Source organism: Cydia fagiglandana, chromosome 1, assembly GCF_963556715.1.
Source record: "Cydia fagiglandana chromosome 1, ilCydFagi1.1, whole genome shotgun sequence".
In the NCBI taxonomy this organism is placed as follows: Eukaryota; Metazoa; Arthropoda; class Insecta; order Lepidoptera; family Tortricidae; genus Cydia; species Cydia fagiglandana.
In genome coordinates, this window is record NC_085932.1 from 3,431,621 (window position 1) to 3,452,669 (window position 21,049).

A 21,049-nucleotide genomic window follows, 5' to 3' on the forward strand; every position below is an offset into this window, starting at 1 on the left:
TAGAGCGTAAAGTGCACAATATAAATCTATAAGCGCGCATCGACCGGCTTTAAGCTAATTAGGAGCGAGTGTGAGGCTTAGTAACACGATGGAAGCTAATTTATGGGTGCTGATGCCTAAACTGAGCCCATAGATTCATTAGATATTAACGGCCACCTAAAATAGTCGTTATAGGCCTATATACTGACGTAGTGCATAATTAATTAATTATTTTCCATTGAATTTGAATTTTCACGGAAACTTATGAACGTGTCTTGTTATTTCAGTCAGACTCGGTACAAAAAGTACCTACTGACTTTGATTGAAGTTATCATCATCTCAGCCATAAGACGTCCACTGCTGAACATAGGCCTCCCCCTTTTTTGGGGGGTGAATGCCATAATCGCCACGCTTGGCAGGCGGGTTGGCGATCGCAGTCGAGTACACCAAATTTGAGGGACGCTGCTGCCCGTCCACCGGTGGTCTTGGACGTGGTTTAAGAACATACCCGGGCCCTGGACGTAGTTTAAGGACATACCCGGGCCCGATGATTGAAGTATAGTTGACTAATACGAACGTTTCCGAGAAAATACGATGGAAAACATTATGCACTACATCTGCACACGTGCTATTCAGCATCATACAAATATTACGAAAGTAATAAAAATTTAACAAAGTAGGAACAATTCTGACGTGTAGACGGACAATATTTTTGGACAACTCCTAATCTACAAATATTCTGCACTTTTATAGAGTAACTATATAAGAGTTCTAAATTACAAATCAAGAATTTTAAGGAAACAGCCAACAGTTCAGTTTACCGAGGTTCGACTTGAGGACCCGTTAAATTCATAAATACCTATTTGAGTGCTAAACGCGAGAGTTTGAAGTGTTTTGTTCGACTTGAGCTTGAGGTTGCTTCCATTCTTGTGGATAAAATTAAACGATCACATCAGTTAATGAAAAATAAAGAATGTCTTTATCAGTTGGTGTGATGAATACCCTTATAAAATTTAATCGTACCATAACACTAATAATTACCTGTTCATACATGTCATACACGCACTAGTAATACAATCACATCACATCTTTCAAAAGATTGACAGCTGTATTCGAACAATGAGATACGTCAAATACTAGATTTTGAAACGATATGGATTAGATATGTCAGTGTCAAACAAGTGTCAAAAGTGACGTTTTTGTTTGAAGAAACGTCAATTTTGACACTTGTTTGACAATGACATATCCAATCCATATCGTTTCAATATCTAGTATTTGACGTATCTCATTGTACGAATACGGTTGTGAGCCAAGTCACCATTCATTAGGGGTCTTATACCATTCATTATAGTCCGTTTTTTTTAGCATTAGAAAGAACTTCGCAGAAGTAAGCTTGTGGTTCCAAATCCGGCACTTTTAGCGGTAATCATTTGAAGTAAATTAATTGTATTGACCATGCTACATTAGATAATTCAATAATTATTAACAATTAAAGAGCCTGCCAGTCTAGCCAAGGATACAATCGCTATCGCTTCGACAACGAAAAGCATTATGTCTCTCTATCACTCTTCAATATTAGTGTGACAGTGACAGTTGCGTTTCGATCGCTACGGATAGAGATGGGTAGTGAGTAAATACTCACAGGTAAATACCGAGTAAATACTCAGTATTTACTCAATATACCCGTATTTACTCGTTTATACCCAAATTGGTGGGTATAAACTATTTAGAGTGCTGAAAGGGGCATATAAATTTGAAATATAGGTGTATTTTGTAAGCCGCTACTGGATTAAGTACTCAAAATTGTAAGAAATGTATTTTTAAGAGGGGCACTCCATACATGTAACTAATTGTCACAAAAAAATATCTCAGAAACCACCAACGTGTTGCACGTCATTAAATGGGTCTTCAAAAATAACTGGAATGTTTCTAAGATCATTTTTGGATAAATTGAATATTTTTGGAAAAAAACCTTTCCGAAAGGCCAAAATATTGTTTATCTCTCTATAACTTTCGAACCAAAGTTCAGAAAAAATATGAAAATATACCGGGAGATTAGCCGTATAATAGAGTACAAAAAACAATATTTTGAACATCATCGGTTGAGCCATTTTTGAGTTTTCTTTAAAAAAACCCTTAATAAAAGGTCGTAAGTGCCGCGTAAACATGCACTTTTGCGCGACATGCACTTATCTAGAACATCGATAAAATTTAAGTACTCATATTTTTTAAGTAAATACCTTCTTATTTAAAACAAAATTGTTATCACAATTTGCCTCTCACTAATAATTACCTTTTTTTCCTAAATTAAGTGCCCTCTATGGTTTTTATTTTATAGATATTGTTAATACACGTTAGCACTCTTCAATAAAAGACAATTTTGTTCTTAAATCTCACTTTTTGAATATTTTATAAGCAATCGTTTTTACCCACCTAAATGAGTAAATACGGGTATTTATCGGGTGCTTTGAGTAAATACCGAGTAAATACTCAGTATTTACTCACCTCTACCCATCTCTAGCTACGGAGCGTAAGCGATCGGCATCTTGGCTACGCGGCCTGATAAAAACTGCACGCTTGCTTCTGTGGAGTTCTTTCTAATGCTAAAAAAAAACGAACTATAGGGGACGGCACAGCATGTCTTTTACTTCCATACTATAACTGATTCAAGTACCTACGTACTTTAAATAGCAAAGTGCCTTTTGTATACTTTCAGCAATGCCAAGATCAGAATTTCCTGTACGTCATGTACTTAGAAAACTTTTGAAAACTTTTTCGTGTCGCCAGACGTTGCAAACCCGTTCATTGGATGCACAATTTTTAAAGCTACTGGCCTATGTCATAGGTTTATTGTATTTTGTGCGTTTTTAGTCGGAACAATTTTTTCGAAAACGAATTACTTATTCTTTGGAAACAGTTATACATATAAGCACAAAAAGGTAATGTATTTGTAGTATGTGTACCGAAAAGTATTATAGTAATATCCTTATTTCTAGGCAAATAACAGTAGATTAGGTACATTGCAAGGTTTGAACACACTATTAATTACATTCACATCAATAAGTATAGGTAGGTTAGGTACCTACTTTCGCACAACACCTCCAACATTAGCATTTCCTTTACGTTCCGCCAGACGTTGCAAGCCCGTTTGTTAGAAGCACAATTTTCTGCTCGGCCTGTCGGAATAATAATCGGAACATTGGTAACATTGGTGTGGTGATAATTATTATCATAACAACGTTAATGTTACAATAATGAAAATGGGTACATTGGTAAAGAATTTGCAAAAAAATGACTACAAGTAAGTGTATAGGTATAGATACTCGTATTTATGATCATATTAGTCCTTCTATTACGAGTAGTTATTGACTTAATTTAAACTTTATTGCACTTAAAAAGGTAGGTACAAAAGGCGGACTTATTTCGCTGTTCCAGTTCCAATTGCTTTCTAAAGAAATCCAGAGTCCGTTCGGCAACATAATTCCAAGAATGGGCGCAAATCCTATATGACCATACAATTTCAAGAGGAAACTAGGAGTTCGCTTTCATGCTTCCATATCAATTATCCTTGTGCTCGTTCACCTAAAAGCTATCGGTGTGTGTTGATAGTTTGGATATATAAGTTCCGAGAAACTCTTTGGGTACAGTAACTGCTGCCTCTACTAGTCAGTATCGAATACATGAGAAACCGTGGCCAAATACATTGCTACAAATCCGTATTTTGTGGTATGAAAGATAAGCTCCGAAATGTTACCTTCCCGATGTAGAAAACGGGACGCTATTAGTTTTTTCATCGTGTTATTGTTGTTTTATGTTTTATTTAACAAGTTACCGTCAAAAATATATTATTATTATATAATAATATATTGCTTTCTAACTGTCCTTTGCATGCCCATCAAATACTTTTCGAGATCTTTGTAATGAGCCTAAACTGTGTTTATGTTTATGTTTTTCCTTTGAAGAATTACTTTGGCTATATTCCGACCGCATCATCAGATTAGCTCCATATTAGCATATTACCTATTGCATCGTCATCGGAAATACTGAAGTAAGCCAAATTCCAAATCAATCAGACACCGGGAAGTGGTACAAATTTGTTAAGTTACAACATTTGAAGTACATGTACAGTCAAGTGTTAAAATATGGGTGCACCAATCATTTCAAAAATATGTCCCATAGCTCTTATGTCAGCGAATTAAATACTATGGGACATATTTTTGAGTAAGTTGTCTACACACATATTTTTACACTTGACTATTACCGTATGCGGTGAAACTAAATAAAAGTGTGTAAAAAAATACTATGCTACTTTTATTGTTTTTGTCTATCTTTGTGTTGTTTTTCACTACGACGTTAAAATACCGCGTCTCTAAAGTGATTTATCTTGAGCAATTAACAGCATTGCGCACATAAAACGGGTAGGCGTTTGGGTAATTGCACTAGTTAACAGTTAATTTCGCTGCCCATATTTTGGAAGAACAAGAAAGCTGCAGAATAAAAGTCGGTTTAATTTCACAACTACTTACTATGAGGGTTGCTAACTATTTGCGGGAAATATGAATACAATATAGACATTTTCTGAAAGTTGTAATAATAAAGGACTATTATTACTTAACTGAGACGGTTGGTAAGAAATTACTACGGTTAACCAGTACGGTTTGGTTGAAGGCTTCGTTAGGTGACCTAAGGTCTAAGTTATTGATTTGCATTATCTTAAGTTGTTCGCACAAGTTGTTCGCAGAAATCGCGAAGCGTCTGGTTGACGTAACTGGGAACCGAAGAGCTGGCGGCTACCTCGCACAACGTATCAGCATTGTGATACAGAGAGGAAATTCCGCCAGCATCCTTGGTAAGTACAATGCCTCAAGGTCCTATTTTAGGTCTAAGCTAGTTTTTAATTTCGTTTAGTAATACCACTGTATATGCACCTATATCTTGTTTGTAAATAAATGATTTGCAGCAGTACAATTAAATAGGTACTTAAACTAGATATAGTCCTAAGCTTGTATTGTTGTTTGTATTGAGGTATGCAATAAAAAGTATATAGTATTGTATTGTAAGCTTTGTTATATGTATGTATAATACTAGCTAATCTGTCCTTTATTACCCTAGAAATCGAAATTGTAGTTCAATTTGCTTATTTACTTCCATTAAAATGATAGATCCATTTCAGTAATTGGGGTAATGGATCTGTCATTATATTGTTAATTATACACTCAAGAGTATCCAGGAAGGATTACTTTTTAATACTTAATAATTACATGGAAATTAAAACAACTTGTTCGTTACCGTAATAACGGCTTCCTAGCCTAGTCGGCAGTGAACCTATTTACGAAGCAGGAAATCCCAGGTTTGAATCCAGGTAAGGGCATTTATTTGTGTTCACGTTTCATTTCATTTTATGCATGCTAAATAAATAACATAAGTAAACAAAAATATACTTACACGTTGTCTTTGTTCCTAAGTAGCATGCTCAAAGAGTAGATCACTCGAGAGTGTCAACCTCTCATCTTTATTAAGTTTTTCAGTCGATGGTTTAATCATTAATGCAATCCGTGATAAAATCTAAGTCTTACATATATGTTATAATAAATAAGTTATATCAGTTATATGATATATAATATGTCCAATTGAAATAATAATTAATTGTGCTTGCTATTCTATTCTAGATTTAGTTTAACCAACGCTAGTTAAGTTTACCCACCTACCTATTGACGCGATCGCTCGGACAGGTCTCCATGGAATCAGACACCGGACAAGGTACCCGAAAGATAACTTGACATTAAGCTGAAGGGAGAACTTTTCAGTGACGTTTATATTCTATAATTAAAAAATTGTTGTAATAGATTTAGGTAACTAATCAATATTGTAAGCATCCTGAATATTTTTCTTTCTATCTTTCTTTCAATTATTCTATTATTTTTTTGTACTTATATATATTATTGGCAACCCTAAGCCCGTATGTTCAGAAGCTAACTGTTGTTGAATTGTTTGCCGTACTTGAGCTAGACTGCAGTACGTAGTGTGTGCAAAATTTGCTTAAACTAAGTGCTAAATGTGTCACCAAAACGAAATAAAAGTTCTGTAAACAGTTTCGGCGTGAAACGATTCTTTAGGTATCGATTTTAGTTCTAGTTATATTCCGTTTTTACACGCTTTTATTTTACAGCAAAATGTTATCACAAGCTTTTAAAGGTATTGTCTCGTGAAGAAAAAACAACACACGTAACAACATCACGACGTATATACCTAGACTTGAACTGCCATTCTTCATATATTTTCGTTTCATTTGCCTCTATCAATACCTATTCTAAGTCCTAGTTAGAGCCCAATTCAGACTAAACAATTTATCACGGTTTTCACCTTGTTATGATACGACCCTGAAGATCGCACACGCTGATTGGTACTATGGCTAGTGTATGGGAAATGAAGTGAAAGTCGTGCGTGATGCCGGAAGATCAGCGCTGAGTTTTGGGTTAGCATTTATGCTGAGGCGGGACCATTTCGTGGTAAACTATTTATTCATTTTATGTTTAACTTTCTTTGTTGTTCTTTACTTGTGTATGATATAGTTTATCACGAATAAATGAGATGAGAAATGAGATGCATGTCAATCACCAAGACTATCGTCAAGGTGAAGGTCGTATCAAAACCAGTAAAAAGCCTTATTTGTTATAGTTCGTTTTTTAGCATTAGAAAGAACTTGAAAGAAGGTAAAGCGATCTTGACATGTCTTTTAATTGAAAAACGCTTTTTAAAAATCAATATATATTACTTATGAAAGCAGAAGAATATCAATGATCGTATTAGATTCATAACTGTTTCATATTTGCCGTAACTTATTTTTAAAATGTGTTTTTCAATTAAAAGACTCATCAAGATTGTTTACCTTATTTCTAATGCAAAAAAAACGAACTATAAAACAGATTGGGACTCCTATGGTATTAGTGGGTTGTGGTAGTAGGTATGTATATGTCGGAGAACGGCTGAAATGTGCCATCTATCGCCTTCAAGAGGCGTTTTATCATGCAAACCTTGACAAATAGAGCAAACTAGGGTGTTACGTACACCCGAGTGGCGTTCGACGCAGTTCCGCTAAGACGTCATAGAGTGCGCTATTAAAACAATTGAAGTCCAGAACAATTGAAGTTATGCTGTCAATCAATCTTCAGAGGAAGCTCGATGAGAACGAACGGGAGATGACTTCTGTGGCGGCTCCTGGGTCAAATCCACTGGTTTGCTTAAGATAAGAAACGAATCGTGTGCTGTAATTTGTAATGAGTCTTGTGCAGTAAAGATTGTGAGTTGAACATAGTATTTCATTGAAGGCCCTCGTCATCCACGATTGAAGGTTCTGATGTGCTGCAGATAGTATGATACGCCCACAATCCTCGACATATATGTAGTTTTCCGTGAACGTGGACGCCGGTTCAATCCCAGTCCGGGGCACTGAAGGCCTTGGTATTTTTTTCTAATATGTGTTCTGTTTTCATGATGATTGGACTTCTCTCAGAATACCTCAGAAGCATACCAAGCCTCTAATTATTGTATCAACAATATTGCAATGAGACTACACAACACAATCAATAAGTTTGCTCTGTGTGAAACCATCCGCCGTGTCGTTGCTTCTTCTCTGTTATTGCTAAACCAAAGTTACCAGTCTTATTCACGAAACCTTTCGCTGTGATAAGTGATTTTGTTAAGGTGCAATAGGTTCTGCTATCGTGGCGCCTTTGTAGACCATAATATGGTTCCCAAAAATATATACTAAGAGCAATCTTGAGAGCTTTCTCTAGTAACTTTTTTAATATGAAAATTGTTTTTAAAAATGCATAATGATATTTTTGATCGAACTCATCGTCTTTTTATCTTAAAAATAACAATTCAATAAGATTATCTATCCTCCATCTCTACAATTCAAGCGATAGAGCTGAATATAACCGAATGGGAATTTTACGAGTAGATGTCTGAGTTACCCTCAGAGCGGAGTCTGAATCATAATCCCTGAATATTGCTTAACCACGGAGTTTGCAGCTTATTTACTTACATACAGCGTTCTTAGCTTACTACACTAACATCTCAAACGTGATTTTTCAAACCTAAAGAAAATATTATATTAGCAGGCTCTTAACTTTGTAAGGACCTAAACGGAAAGACTTGTTAAAGTTGCCTAAAGGCCCTGGCATATATTGGGCCAACGCAGGCCAGTCCAAGGGACTCACGCAGCCATGCGGTAGAATGAGATCTAACGCATAGATGCGTCCCCCAGACTGGCCCATGCTGGCCCAATATGTACAGGGGCCTTAAGACTTACGTACCTACTAGAAATATATTGAAACATAATAAGCTAGCTCGTAGCTCGCCTGCTCTTGTATGAAAGGCGGCACGTGTGAACGAGCACGTGCGTGTTTTGTACTTACATTCGATTCGTTTACGCTGTTAATTAATTTTAAACGTTGTTCCAAAGACATAAGGTTCACTGTTAGTGAGTTAAAAGTGTTGCTGTTAGTACCTAAGAGGGAGTTTTCAAGCCAAGAGCTAAACGATATCAGGACTGTTACGTACGATTCTCAGGCTGGAGCTTGGCGTCTTATTAGAGTCAAAGTAATTTGAACCTTCTATACAGTATTTACAATCTATTTTTAAGTAAGAGCACAGAAGCGCACTGCGCGCGAATGTTTTAACTGATATTTTAATATGGAACGTAACTATTGTTAAAGAAAGTTCAAATTCCTATACTCTAAAGAACCGCTCTACCTTCAACCATTTGTTGTGAATCGCACAATATTGCCACCATACTCGTACACCGACTGCATCGTCAGGTCAGGACCAATAAGCCGTATTGACGGACTAGTACTGCACAGTTGTTTACGATAAATGTGCATTGTCGGCCCCTGTCGATGCCTGTATTTAATGCAGTACGCACCATATAGAAAAAAATTACATACAGATGACGCACACTTTCATTGCTGATTGTAATTTACGCCCTTAAAGTTTTGAATCCCTTAAAACGAATCAGATAAGACCAACCTCGAGGCGCTTGCTAGTTCCATTATCCATCTCCTGGCGCCAACACTGGATAACCTCAATGGTGCCAAATGATTATATGTAGTGTCATTTTGTATACGCATACTAGTTAGTTATAATTCAAAGTATTGAATTAAAAAAAGTGTGTTAAAAAGAGGTTTTTTATTAATAATCTTGGTTGCGGTACCAAATTGTAATGAAGACTTTACAAGAAATTCTAATGGGAGTTAGAATTACTCTTACGTGATCCCAATTTTCTTCGAGTAACCCAATAACTACACAATCTATCTCTGCTGTGTACCGACCTACCTTGTATTACCTCGAGTTTAGGTATAACTTACTTACCTATAGGCCTAAGCATGAGTTAGCACGCCAAAAGCTACATACATCAAAAACAATTCAAAAAGTACTTGTAGAGTAAATTATAAGTAAGTATAACTTCATCATTAGACTACTTATACCTAGAAATTCTACGTAGAAAGATGAAGCGACACTTCCCCACAGCGTAAAACAGGACTTTACGAATTTAATTTAACAAATTACCCATCACGCTGCAGTCGGCTAGTCGCCTTAAAAAGGTTAGTTAAAAGTTTGTTAGATAAAAATCTATGGTTGGTGGATTTAAGGTTTTTTTGGGTTCCATTTTACAAATCAGTTCCGGAGACGGTTCTTTTTTTAGAGTTCCTTGCTAAATTCGTTTTGTAATATGGTGAGTTTTTGTAGTACTACTTTAAATTTATTTTCTTCTCGTATTCTCTCTCTCTCTCTCTTTTATTGTTGTTTATATTATTTGTTATTGCAATGAAACATCCTGTATCTAATTCCTTTTCTTCTCTTTTTAACCGACTTCCAAATCTCAAAGAAGGAGGTTATCAATTCGGTTGTATGTTTTTATTTTTATTTTTATTTTTTTTTATGTTTGTTACTCCATATCTCCGTCATTACTAGATCGATTTTGAAAATTCTTTTTTTGATTGAATGTATATGCATACAGATTGGTCCCGTTTTTGTCAAAAGTTCAAAACCCAGTTCTGATGATGGGATCCATGAGGAATCGAGGGAACTCCTCAAATCTTAAAGGCATACATATAGTGATTTTTGGGTTTTTATCAACAAATCAAGCATATACACCCAAAAAAGTGACATTTGATGAAGTGGAACTGCTGATGATGATCAGAACGGAACTCTTTAACGACGCATAGTTCACGGTTGGCGATTTGTCCTCGTCGTTATGCTTTTTTAAGCAAGTTAAGTTTTTAAGCCACATTTTTGTCAAGCTCGAGTTCTGATGATGGGATCCATGAGGAATCAAGGGAACTCCTCAAATCTTAAAGGCATGCGTATAGAGATTTTTGTATTTACATTAGAAAATCAAGCATTTTCATTAAAAACTGTTGCATTTGATGAAGTGGAACTGCTGATGATGATCAGAACAGAACTCTTAAACGACGCATAGTTCACGTTTGGCGATTTTTCCTTTTCGTTATGTTCGTTAAGCAAGTTAAGTTTTTAAGCCACATTTTTGTCAAGCTCGAGTTCTGATGATGGGATCCATAAGGAATCGAGGGAACTCCTCAAATATTAAAGGCATACGTATAGATTTTTTTGTATTTTCATCATAAAATCAAGCATTTACATTAAAAACTGTCGCATTTGATGAAGTGGAACTGCTGATGATGACCAGAACAGAACTCTTCAATGACGCATGGTACACGTTTGGTGATTACGAATTTCGATTTTGACTTGGACTGGGACCCGGACTCGGACTCATACCCGGATCCGGTTCGGACCCGGATCCGGTTTGGACCCGGACCTGGACTCGGACCCGGATTCGGACTCGGACCCGGATTCGGACTCGGACCCGGACTCGGACCCGGTCTCGGACCCGGACACGGACCCGGACTCGGACCCGGACTCGGACCCGGACCCGGACTCGGACCCGGACTCGGACCCGGACCTTGATCCAGAAAACCACTATGATACCTTAACTAAATAAACAACTATGATTACCTACCATAAAATTAATGTAGGTATAAAGTACGATGATGCCAATCTTACTAGCCCCTCCCGCTTAAACCCCCGTACACCGCACGGCATGCGCCATTAAGTGGGTTAGGTTAGGTTTGAACTGCGATCCTCACAGAACCGAACAAGGATTAGGTTAGGTTAGAACTGCGAGCCTTACAGAAACGAAATGCTACTTGAAAAGTGGGTTTGATTAGGTTCGAACTGCGATCCGCACAGAACCGAACTGCTATCTGAGGAGTGGGTTAGGTTAGGCTAGAACTACGACCCTCATGGCTCCTTTTCACGATGGGCCAACGCCGGCCACTCCAAGGGACGCATTTATGCGTTAGAGGGAGCAAGTGATATTGCTATCTCATTCTACCGCATGGCTGCGTCCCTTGGAGTGGCCGGCGTTGGCCCATCCTGTAGAGGAGCCATTATACAGAAGCGAAATGCTAGTAGAAAAGTGGGTGGTTTTACCTCCTTTTCTACATAGTGTACCATCTACAGTAATCTTTCATCGGCCCCCATGGAAGTCGGTTTTATTTTCTTAAAAATTATGTTACATAATTTTGATATTTTGTTTTCCCTTTCAACTATCGCAGTAATGTATACTACATTGTATACATATATAAATTCTGTTAATTTACCCCTAGTTTATCCCTATAAAAATAAGGATGAAGGATGCGAAACGAAATTCTTAATAATACTTGATAATACTAAACCTTCGCTGTTATCAGCGTTTTTTTCTGTCTATGGGTTTCTCTCTATCTAATGAACGTACTAAGTACTTAGGTAAATACTTAATTATTTATCAAAGTTGATAACAGTCAGTTCATCATCATTAGTTTTTTATACATTTAGTTAGGATTTTATACATTGTATATTAAGGTAGTACGGAATCCAACATTTTACCTGGTCCGAAGGATACCTTGCTGGTTTTTCAACATAAAAAAAATTCAGGAAAAAACTGATTTACGAAGTATTTCACAGGTACCCAGTAAAAGCTTCACGGTGATGGTCACCGACTACGAGCGCAGTTCGCAAACAATATTGTGTGAAAGACTTTTAATAGGTATGTAATTAAATAAGGTTACTGATGTGCCGTCGGAGACTTTCCAAAATTGTGTAAATTTCACATGTTAAAATTTTTGCAACTTCTTTTTTTGTATGGGAATGGATTTCCTTTATATCCTGAGTTTTTTTCTGAAACCGATAACTTTTAGAATTTATTGGAAACTTTGGGCAACTTGCACATCTGTATTAGGTACTTAATATAAGATTATTCTTGCTTTCCCGTAACAAAGGCCAACAATAGAGATGGGCCGAATGTTTGATAATTGTTTGGTATTCGGCATGTTTGTATTGTTGTAACACTGTAAGTGTAATTAAAAGCTCCTCTAGAACATTTCAATTATTTCAAGTGTAGTGTACTCTTTTCCATCAGGTTACGTTTTACCGTTGTTATTAAAATACATGATGAGACATGTTAAATCCACACATAGTGATGCTTTTACTTGGAGATTGTTGGAAATTTGTTTGGAATCCCTTGTCTTTTGACCTGTTTGTCTCTAGGGAATTGCTTAAAAAGCGATTAATCTTTAGCTGCTAATCTAAAATCTAATTGAAGTTTATTAATTGAAGCGTTTTCAAATGGTTTACTTATTTGACGAATCGAATAATTAGGCAAACTCAAAATTCGGCCCAGTTCCAGCCAACAAAGCCATCTCTCCTCATCGCTTTCGATGACGGGGACTATCCCGGCCGGTGGAAATATACATTGTCCATCCTGAACTATCTAATATGTCTGGCCAGACCGCACTTGTACTCGTATAGATATATATGACAAGTTGTCAGTAAACTTAATTAGTACCACTGAAAATCCGCAACATTGGCCAGTTAAAATCTTTCAAATAAGTCATAAAAGCGACAAAAGAATCAGAAAGTTCATAAATTGAATTATCACAGAACAGACACAGCTCGCATTTTCTCATTTTTCATACGCTATACGCAATTATTTGCAGTAATTTGATCCGAGTATTTTTAGATTTGAACGTTTCTTGTGAAGACGGAGTACACGGGAACAATTGTAGGTACTTACATTATCCAAAAAATTACTTGTAGCTGCTACGTATTTTTTTTAAAGGCTTCCTGTTCGGAACTTTAGTACATGTATGGTTTATGGTCGGTAATTTTTTTGGTAAAAAACAGAAAAATTTGAAACCTGACTAATCCTACTAGGCTATATATAGGTATAACTCTATTATACTTACTTACTGCTGTGGCGCAACGACCCGAAGTGGATCTTGGCCTCCGACACCAAAGACCGCCATGCTACTCTGTCCAAAGCCGTTTCTGTCCAGTCGACGGCGCCGAGTTCGCTAAGGTCTTTCTGCACTTCGTCTCAAGATCGCGCAGTCTGGAGGGCGTACTCTGGAGTACCAAGTGGCCGAAGGCCGTCTCGACGCCCTAGGTACCGCTGGATAACTCTATTATAATAGGCTCAAACTAAGTCATGACCACTCACGAGAGTGATACCGGTCGACGAAGAAGAAAAAGCCACTAGGTGGTAACTAAGTTCTATGAACTTCCGCCGTTTGTGTGTACATAATACACCATTAAACAAACCTGCCAGAAAGTTATGTACAGAATACACTCCCATGTGACAGCCGCAGCTAAGTGAGCTAAGTAGCCGAGCTAGACTGTATCCGTTGTGGAGAATACCATTAAAGCCTTTATGGCTGTCTAGACACAATATGGATATAAGTTTTCATTCTATTACCCACCGTATTTATAATAAAAGATGAAATTTAAAAATTATTTGCCCTTTTTTACCCGACTACGGCAACGATTTTGACCGGTATGTATGTGGGTATGTAGCTATGTATGTATGTTCATTTTTATACGTGTGGCGGTCAAAAATTGTGAGTCACACTTGTGTTGTGTTATAATTAGAGCAGCAAAAAATCGTTCTCAAAAAAGATGACTAAAAATTCGGTCAGGGCAAGGGCCACAGACACAAATACGAGGTTAAGACAATCTTGTGTCGATTGCAAGTAACTACTAAATACTACTAATTGTCATTGTTTGGCTTGATTTAAAAGTATTCTTGATTATTAATAGAAAAAAAAAACAACATTGATGAACATTGTCAGATGTATTTTTTGAAAATACTCATGATAAATAACACTACTAACATCAATAAATAAATTAAAACAGCATTCGTACGTATTTCAACAATAGGTATTAATTTATTGACGTATACAATAATGTATATTGTAGTAAAAAAAATAACAAATTATCTACGCCTAAATTTAATGACTTTGGTTTAGTGCCCTTTCTTGAATCCCCAGTGCTTGTGGTCCTCGTGTCCGCCCTTCTTGCCATGATCATGATGATGGTGATGGTGCTCGTGGTGGCCGCCCTCATCATGGTGTCCCTTATGGTCGTGGTGGTGTCCTCCCTTCTCGTGATGGCCCTTCTTGCCGTGGTGGTGCTCGTGGTGACCGTGGTGCTTGTGTCCATGGTGGTGGTGGCCGCCCTTCTTGTGGCCGTGCTCCTCGTGGTGGCCTCCGTGGTGCTCGTGGTGGCCCTTCTCGCCGTGGTGATCATGGAAGTGTTTGTCTTTCTTGAACTCGTCTACTTTGTGGACCCCGTGGTGTCCCTTGGTGGAGTGTCCCTTGTGGTAGTGACCTTTCTCTTCGAAGCCGTGGCCCTTTTCTCCTTTCTCGCCGTGGTGGTGTTCGTGATGGTGGCCGTCGTCGTGGTGATGGTGTTTCTTGTGCCCGCCGTGCTCGTCATGGTGTCCCTTGTGTCCCTCGTGGTGGTGGTGGCCCTTCTTGCCGTGCTCGTGATGGTGGTGGCCCTTGTAGCCCTTGTGTCCTTTACCGCCGTGGTCGTGGTGGTGGTGCGCGTGGTGCTCGTGTCCACCGCCCTTCTCGTGGTGGTGGGAGGCGGCAGGCTCGAGGTCGGCGGCGCGCTTCTCGCGCAGGTCGCGGCCGCTGGTGAGGGCCACGAGGGCCACCAGACACACCAGTAACGGGATCGCCTGCATGGCTGCGGCTCGGTTGCGTTCTGTTGTGACGGGGTTGCCGCGTCCACGTTTTATAGACATTGTGGCTTGTTTTCTCGGTGCCACTGTTGGGCAACGAATTGCAGCCGGGTTCCGGTGATTGCGCTTACATTATTGTCAAGGTCAAACAAATGCTCTAACAGTTTATTGACAAGATAGATTGATTTTATAAATAGGAATATACTCTCTTCTCTAAACAAGAACTCTTAACTACGAGTATACTTGTATATTATTTAGGAATGTGGTCTCTTTATAGAAAGGTTTTAAAATTGGTAATGATAGTTATGTAGGTAAATTTTGACTATATTTGGATCAGGGTAGGTTATTACAGAAGCACAAGAAGAGATGAGAAGAATCTACCTACTTCATATTTTACAGATGGCATTTTAATTAATTAGCCACTTATAGTATATTACTTGTTTTATAATTTTTACTTTATCGGAATAACAACAACAACAACAACAGGCTATGGAGTCTATGAATTAAACAGGATACACATGTTTCCTTCCAGGAACGCCGGGCAATTTCTAGTTATTATTAAATAATCAATAATGCTGTTATAAACATCAGCATGAAGTTCCGCTTCAATAAACGCTGTTAATCCCATAGCATACAGAGCGCATCGCTACAAACCAGTATTATAAGACTCTAGAGATAAAAATTATCAATTACAACTGGATTATGGTCACCAAGTATCTACCACCGCCAGTGGTTAATTGACTTATACCGGGTGTGGCCTGTAACACGAGCAAATAATTAAAAGATAGATTGTAATCCTCAAACGGTGACACTTTCGTTCAACAACTTTTAAAAATTATGAATTATTTATATTCTCTATTTTTCATACAAAATAAATATTATCTTCAATGGACGCCATCGTCCTGCCATATCATTGTGATTGACGTTGCTTGTCACGCCTTAAACATAACAAAATACGCAATACATTGCGTCTTAGAATAAACTTTAAAGTGTATTAAAAATCAAACCACAAGTTATTTTTAAAAGTCGCTGAACAAATGTTGGTCAGTATGAGGAGTACAGCCTACAGTTTAATTTTTTGCTTATATTACAGGCCACACCCGGTATAATAATCACATCATTAGTTAATGAACCCCAGGATACAGGCTTAGCCTAGTTTGATACTCAACGGATACTGAAATGGTGATGTTACCATACTTCTTGCCTAATATTTAGATGTGTTCTGATTTTTACTAGGATGCCTATTCACTAAGGCGGAGAAGTTAGAAAACCAACCGATAGCATTAGTTGCAATCTAAATATGTTCTCCGCTCAGCTGGACCAATCCAACCAATGCCATTGGTTGATTCCCGCGCGTCTACTAAAACGCTACTTATGCACCCGAGTTATACACTCGGTAGGCGACAGCAGTAACCAGTAACTGACCTGTGAGAAAGCTTTCGTGTGGAGGTAATTATGTTTGAGTTGGAACTGCGCCCGCCCGTGCCCTTTCGCGGCTAAATACCTGGTGCCAGTGGTGCCTAATTGGCGACATTTTGTTTGGCCTGTGTTTCAGTCGAGGGTCCGTGTTAAGGCTACAAAGCTTGCTGAGTGGCCTTTGGTACAAGATTGAAAAGCTCGATTATGAGTCCACTAAAATAACCTAAGTAAAGCGTGAAAAGTACAAAATGTAATATTGCTACTCGTACAGTCAACAACAGAGCTATGAATACAGGCAAAGTGCCAAAAATAAGTATACACGACCTTAAAGTACAGGAAATAAAGTACTGTATACATATTTTTGACACTTTGCCTGTATTCATAGCTCTGTTGTTGACTGTACAACACATGCACTTCTAGCTTATCGATGTTGTAGACGAGTATGCGCTTGTATCGCCCTCGGGAGGTTAAGGGTTGATTCGACTAGTTATCTGGGGGCACGGCAGTGCCGCCGCCAAGTCGAGCAAAACAAAGAGGCACGGCCGTACCATCCTTTTCTCGAAGCGATTCAGGCCATTTTCGACGTCCTGTAATTTTGTGCTGGTTAAACCTAGAACCCTGAATTTTCAGTGACATATAGGGCTTAATATACTTTACATATAATCTCAAAAACATTCAATTTGAACTTGTAGTTTAAGAATTATTGTACGTCAAAGTTCCTTAATTTCGACACTGACACACTCACCAATCATCATAATTCTAAGGTATTTCTAGCATACCCACAAGCTAATAAATAAGTGTATTCTTTAATAACAAAACTTATACAAACTATTATTAAAATTAAGTATAAACTAAATAAATTAAAACTAAAACTAATAAAATAAATAAATAAAACTTACCCACCTACCTTAGGTCCCCCAGATCTTTCCCCTGCGGAAGGGTGCCCATAAGGCTGGCTACATTCCCACGCTGAATAGCTATGCCTATCCTTTGCCCACAAGCTTCAAATTTTAAACATAGATAGTTTTCAGCGTATCAAGCCATAGAAAACCTAAAAATATTGCAATATCAGTCACGTTTAAAAGATTCAAGAACTGCATAAGTAAGTTTGTTGTCCCATATAAATATATGCCATTACAAAGTTACTGTTGCAGTTCGTACAAATAGTAGGTCAAGTAGGTAAAGGTCTGTGATGTACGACGTGAGTATTAAGATATGTACAGTTATTATATGTGTATAGCATGAGTATGGTATGGCTATGAGTATGGTAAGGATATGAATATGCCATCGGTATGAGTGCGGGTATGGTGTGGGAGTTGTGGGATGGGCATGAGTATGAGCTTTGAGAAAAATGGTACGAGTAGATGACGTATAAGAAGTACCTGAAAAGAAGAACTACCTACAAAAAGAGATGAGATCCCATCAAAAACATGTGTTTTATTTTATTAGAATAATTTTTAATAGTTGACGATGATCCGTATGTCATTATGCAGCCGTGCGATGGCCATCATTACCTATACGTAGGGTTTGCACGACGGATCCGAAATGTATGGGAAGATCCGTGGATCCGGATCCAGATCCGGATAATTTCATACATTTCGGATCCGGATTGCAAACCCTACCTATACGTATTAAAAATTAAAGATATCTTATTAATACGGTTTTAACATCACAGCACTGACTAAAATAACCGACTTGGTTTCACATTACATCTCGAAACTTTTTGTAGTAGAAGAATGGCGTCGCGAGACTTGCATCTTTTTACATGTAATGTTTTTGCTGGGATTCTATTTATGCATTTGCTCACTTCGGTGCTCGAACACCCCGACGTGTGTTGCGCCGCAGGGAGTACCGCGGCATTTTCTTCACTGTAGCGGCATTCATGGCTACGGCAATATGAAAAGCCAGTGGTTACTATTGAAACTGTTAGTCGGAAGTTAGAAACTCTAATAAGGCTGAAAATAAGTTTTACTAAAAATGTTTGTGGTTTGTGGTAAACCTTTTAGCTGCCTTTTCATCAACGCCTGTAAATTGTAAGAAGAGCGGAAATATTTTTTAAATTGTAAATAAATGTATTTTATAAATTAATAAATAACGGATTTATATTTATTGATTTTTAGGGTTCCGTACCTCAAAAGGAAAAAAAACGGAACCCTTATAGGATCACTCGTGCGTCTGTCTGTCTGTCTGTCCGTCTGTCACAGCCGATTTTCTCCGGAACTACTGGACCAATTAAGTTGAAATTTGGTACACATATGTAAGTTTGTGACCCAAATACGGACATGTAACATAAACAAATGAATTTTAAACATGGGGGCCACGTTTGGGGGGTAAATGAGAAAATTAAAAAATAAAGTTTTTCAAACTATATCATGTTACATATCAAATGAAAGAGCTTATTGTAAGGATCTCAAATATATTTTTTTTATATAATTTTCGAATAAACAGTTTAGAAGTAATTCAAGAGAATAGGCAAAAAATGACCATTCCCCCCTTTATCTCCGAAACTACTGAGTCTAAAATTTTGAAAAACTTACATCAAATAGGTCTTTACCTATAGATGACAGGAAAATCTATTAGAAATGTACAGTCAAGCGTGAGTCGGACTTACTTAGTTTTTGATCCGACCCCTACGGATTTTTTAAAGAGATTTCACTCACGTTTCATATAAAAAAATACATTTTTAAAAATTGTGTAATGTACGGAACCCTTGGAACGCGAGTCCGACTCGCACTTGGCCGGTTATTAGTTTACATTACTATTAAGTACCTATAGGTACAGTAGGTTCGTCACTGTAACAACATTCCCATGGCGTTACTTATGGTCACTACTTATACTTTGCAAAAAATCTCGTATCTCACACGGCTACTCAAAGTTGAAACGGAGTAAGTCTGTTTGCTTCCCATATTTATATAATTATTAAGTAATTATATACTTACTTGATATTAATTTATAGTGGTGGTCGAGTGGATATGACGCCTGACTTTCAATCCGGAGGTCGCGGGTTCAAATCCTGGCTCGTACCAATGAGTTTTTCGGAACTTATGTACGAAATATCATTTGATATTTACCACTAGCTTTTCGGTGAAGGAAAACATCGTGAGGAAACCTGCATACATCTGCGAAGAAATTCAAAGGTGTATGTGAAGTCCCCAATCCGCATTGGGCTAGCGTGGGGACTATAGCCCAAGCCCTCTCGCGCATGAGAGGAGGCCTGTGCTCAGCAGTGGGACATATATAGGCTGAAATGATGAATGATGATGATACTTACTGTTATTATCAATGTTATCACATTTTTCTTTTGACAGAGATTTTTTAAGCACGATATGCCCATTTTACGTGTAATTATTGACAATGTGAAGCGTACATATTTGCCGAGGCGAGTGTATCTCCGAATCATTTATCATGCTTCTGTCTGTATGCATATGAGAGGGAGCCGAAAATCTACAGATATTTTTGCCTACTCATTGCTTTATTTGATCAAACGTCTATATGTAAATATATAGGTATATTATTATAGATTAATACATCTGTGATTGGCACGCTGCGAGACGACATATGGGGGGTAGTACGGTAAATCGTCAATTACTGGCCACCTTATAGGTACTAAAAATGATTTCTATTATATAATTTATAAACAGAATTAATTTTAGTATAAGTTGCTAGTTATTGGAGGGTGGCCAGTTATTGGCACCTTATACTTAAAATGAATTCTGTTAATTCATTTGTGTTTAGTACAAAGTGGCCAGTTATTACACAGTGGCCAATAATTGACGATTTACCCTATTTATGTTCTTTAAGTAATATTCTAATTTGACAAATGAGTTCGTGCATGTATTTGAATCGAGTAATTTGTATAAACAAGCAATACGCCTGAAAACATTAAAGCAAACTAATTACGTATGTACCTAAGTGTAAAATGATGTATGAAATGTCATGTGTGCAGCATACCGTATGTAGCCAGCATAATATCATAACCCTCCTTTTGCGTTGCCGTAGTCGGGTAAAAAACATTAAAAATTAATCTGTTGACGTCTCATTCGCCAAAATCTGATAAATACTTAGACACTTCGGTGGAACACACAAGACGGAAAATAATTCACATACATAGGTCTCACCAATTCCACCAATCTCATTCTCACCAATGTTTTTCTGACAAGTATTGACAACGCTCTACAAAACTACAGAAGTACACTCAGTTTAGTCTAACTGTTTAAAGAGTTGTTATCGAAGCTTAATTTCGTTCGAACGCTAGAGGCCGATTCTGAATCAAACTTTTTATTGATATATACGTGCACATAAGTGAAACCGAGATAGCGTGAGCCAAGGTCGTATTAAAGGATGGTCAAAACCTCAACAAATCGTTAAGTCCGAGTTGGCCTGCTATACGATAGAGTATAAGCCGTGTAAGTTGCAGTCGGCTATCTCTCGAACTCTCGACGCCCACAAGCTCGACTTATCGGGCTATTGATACCACTGGCCACTTTAAACGGTTTAATGGATTATTCGCATTCAAACTTGATTTTGTTTAAGGCGAAGTGCCTATGTTGATTTGGTGGTGTTTTA

At 37.7% G+C, this 21,049-nt stretch overlaps 1 protein-coding gene across 1 annotated transcript; it reads right to left on the bottom strand.

The window, feature by feature from the left end:
• Positions 1 to 14,263: 14,263 nt before the first annotated feature.
• Positions 14,264 to 15,142, bottom strand: LOC134670258 (histidine-rich glycoprotein-like). The gene has a single exon (XM_063528006.1). It carries the CDS (start codon positions 15,125 to 15,127, stop codon positions 14,342 to 14,344), a length of 786 nt encoding a protein of 261 aa, XP_063384076.1. The 5' UTR covers positions 15,128 to 15,142; the 3' UTR covers positions 14,264 to 14,341.
• Between the last annotated feature and the right edge of the window lie 5,907 nt (positions 15,143 to 21,049).

Coding starts and splice junctions, on each gene's coding strand:
- LOC134670258 (XM_063528006.1), bottom strand. CDS start 15,127: ATGTCTATAAAACGTGGACGCGGCAACCCCGTCACAACAGAACGCAAC.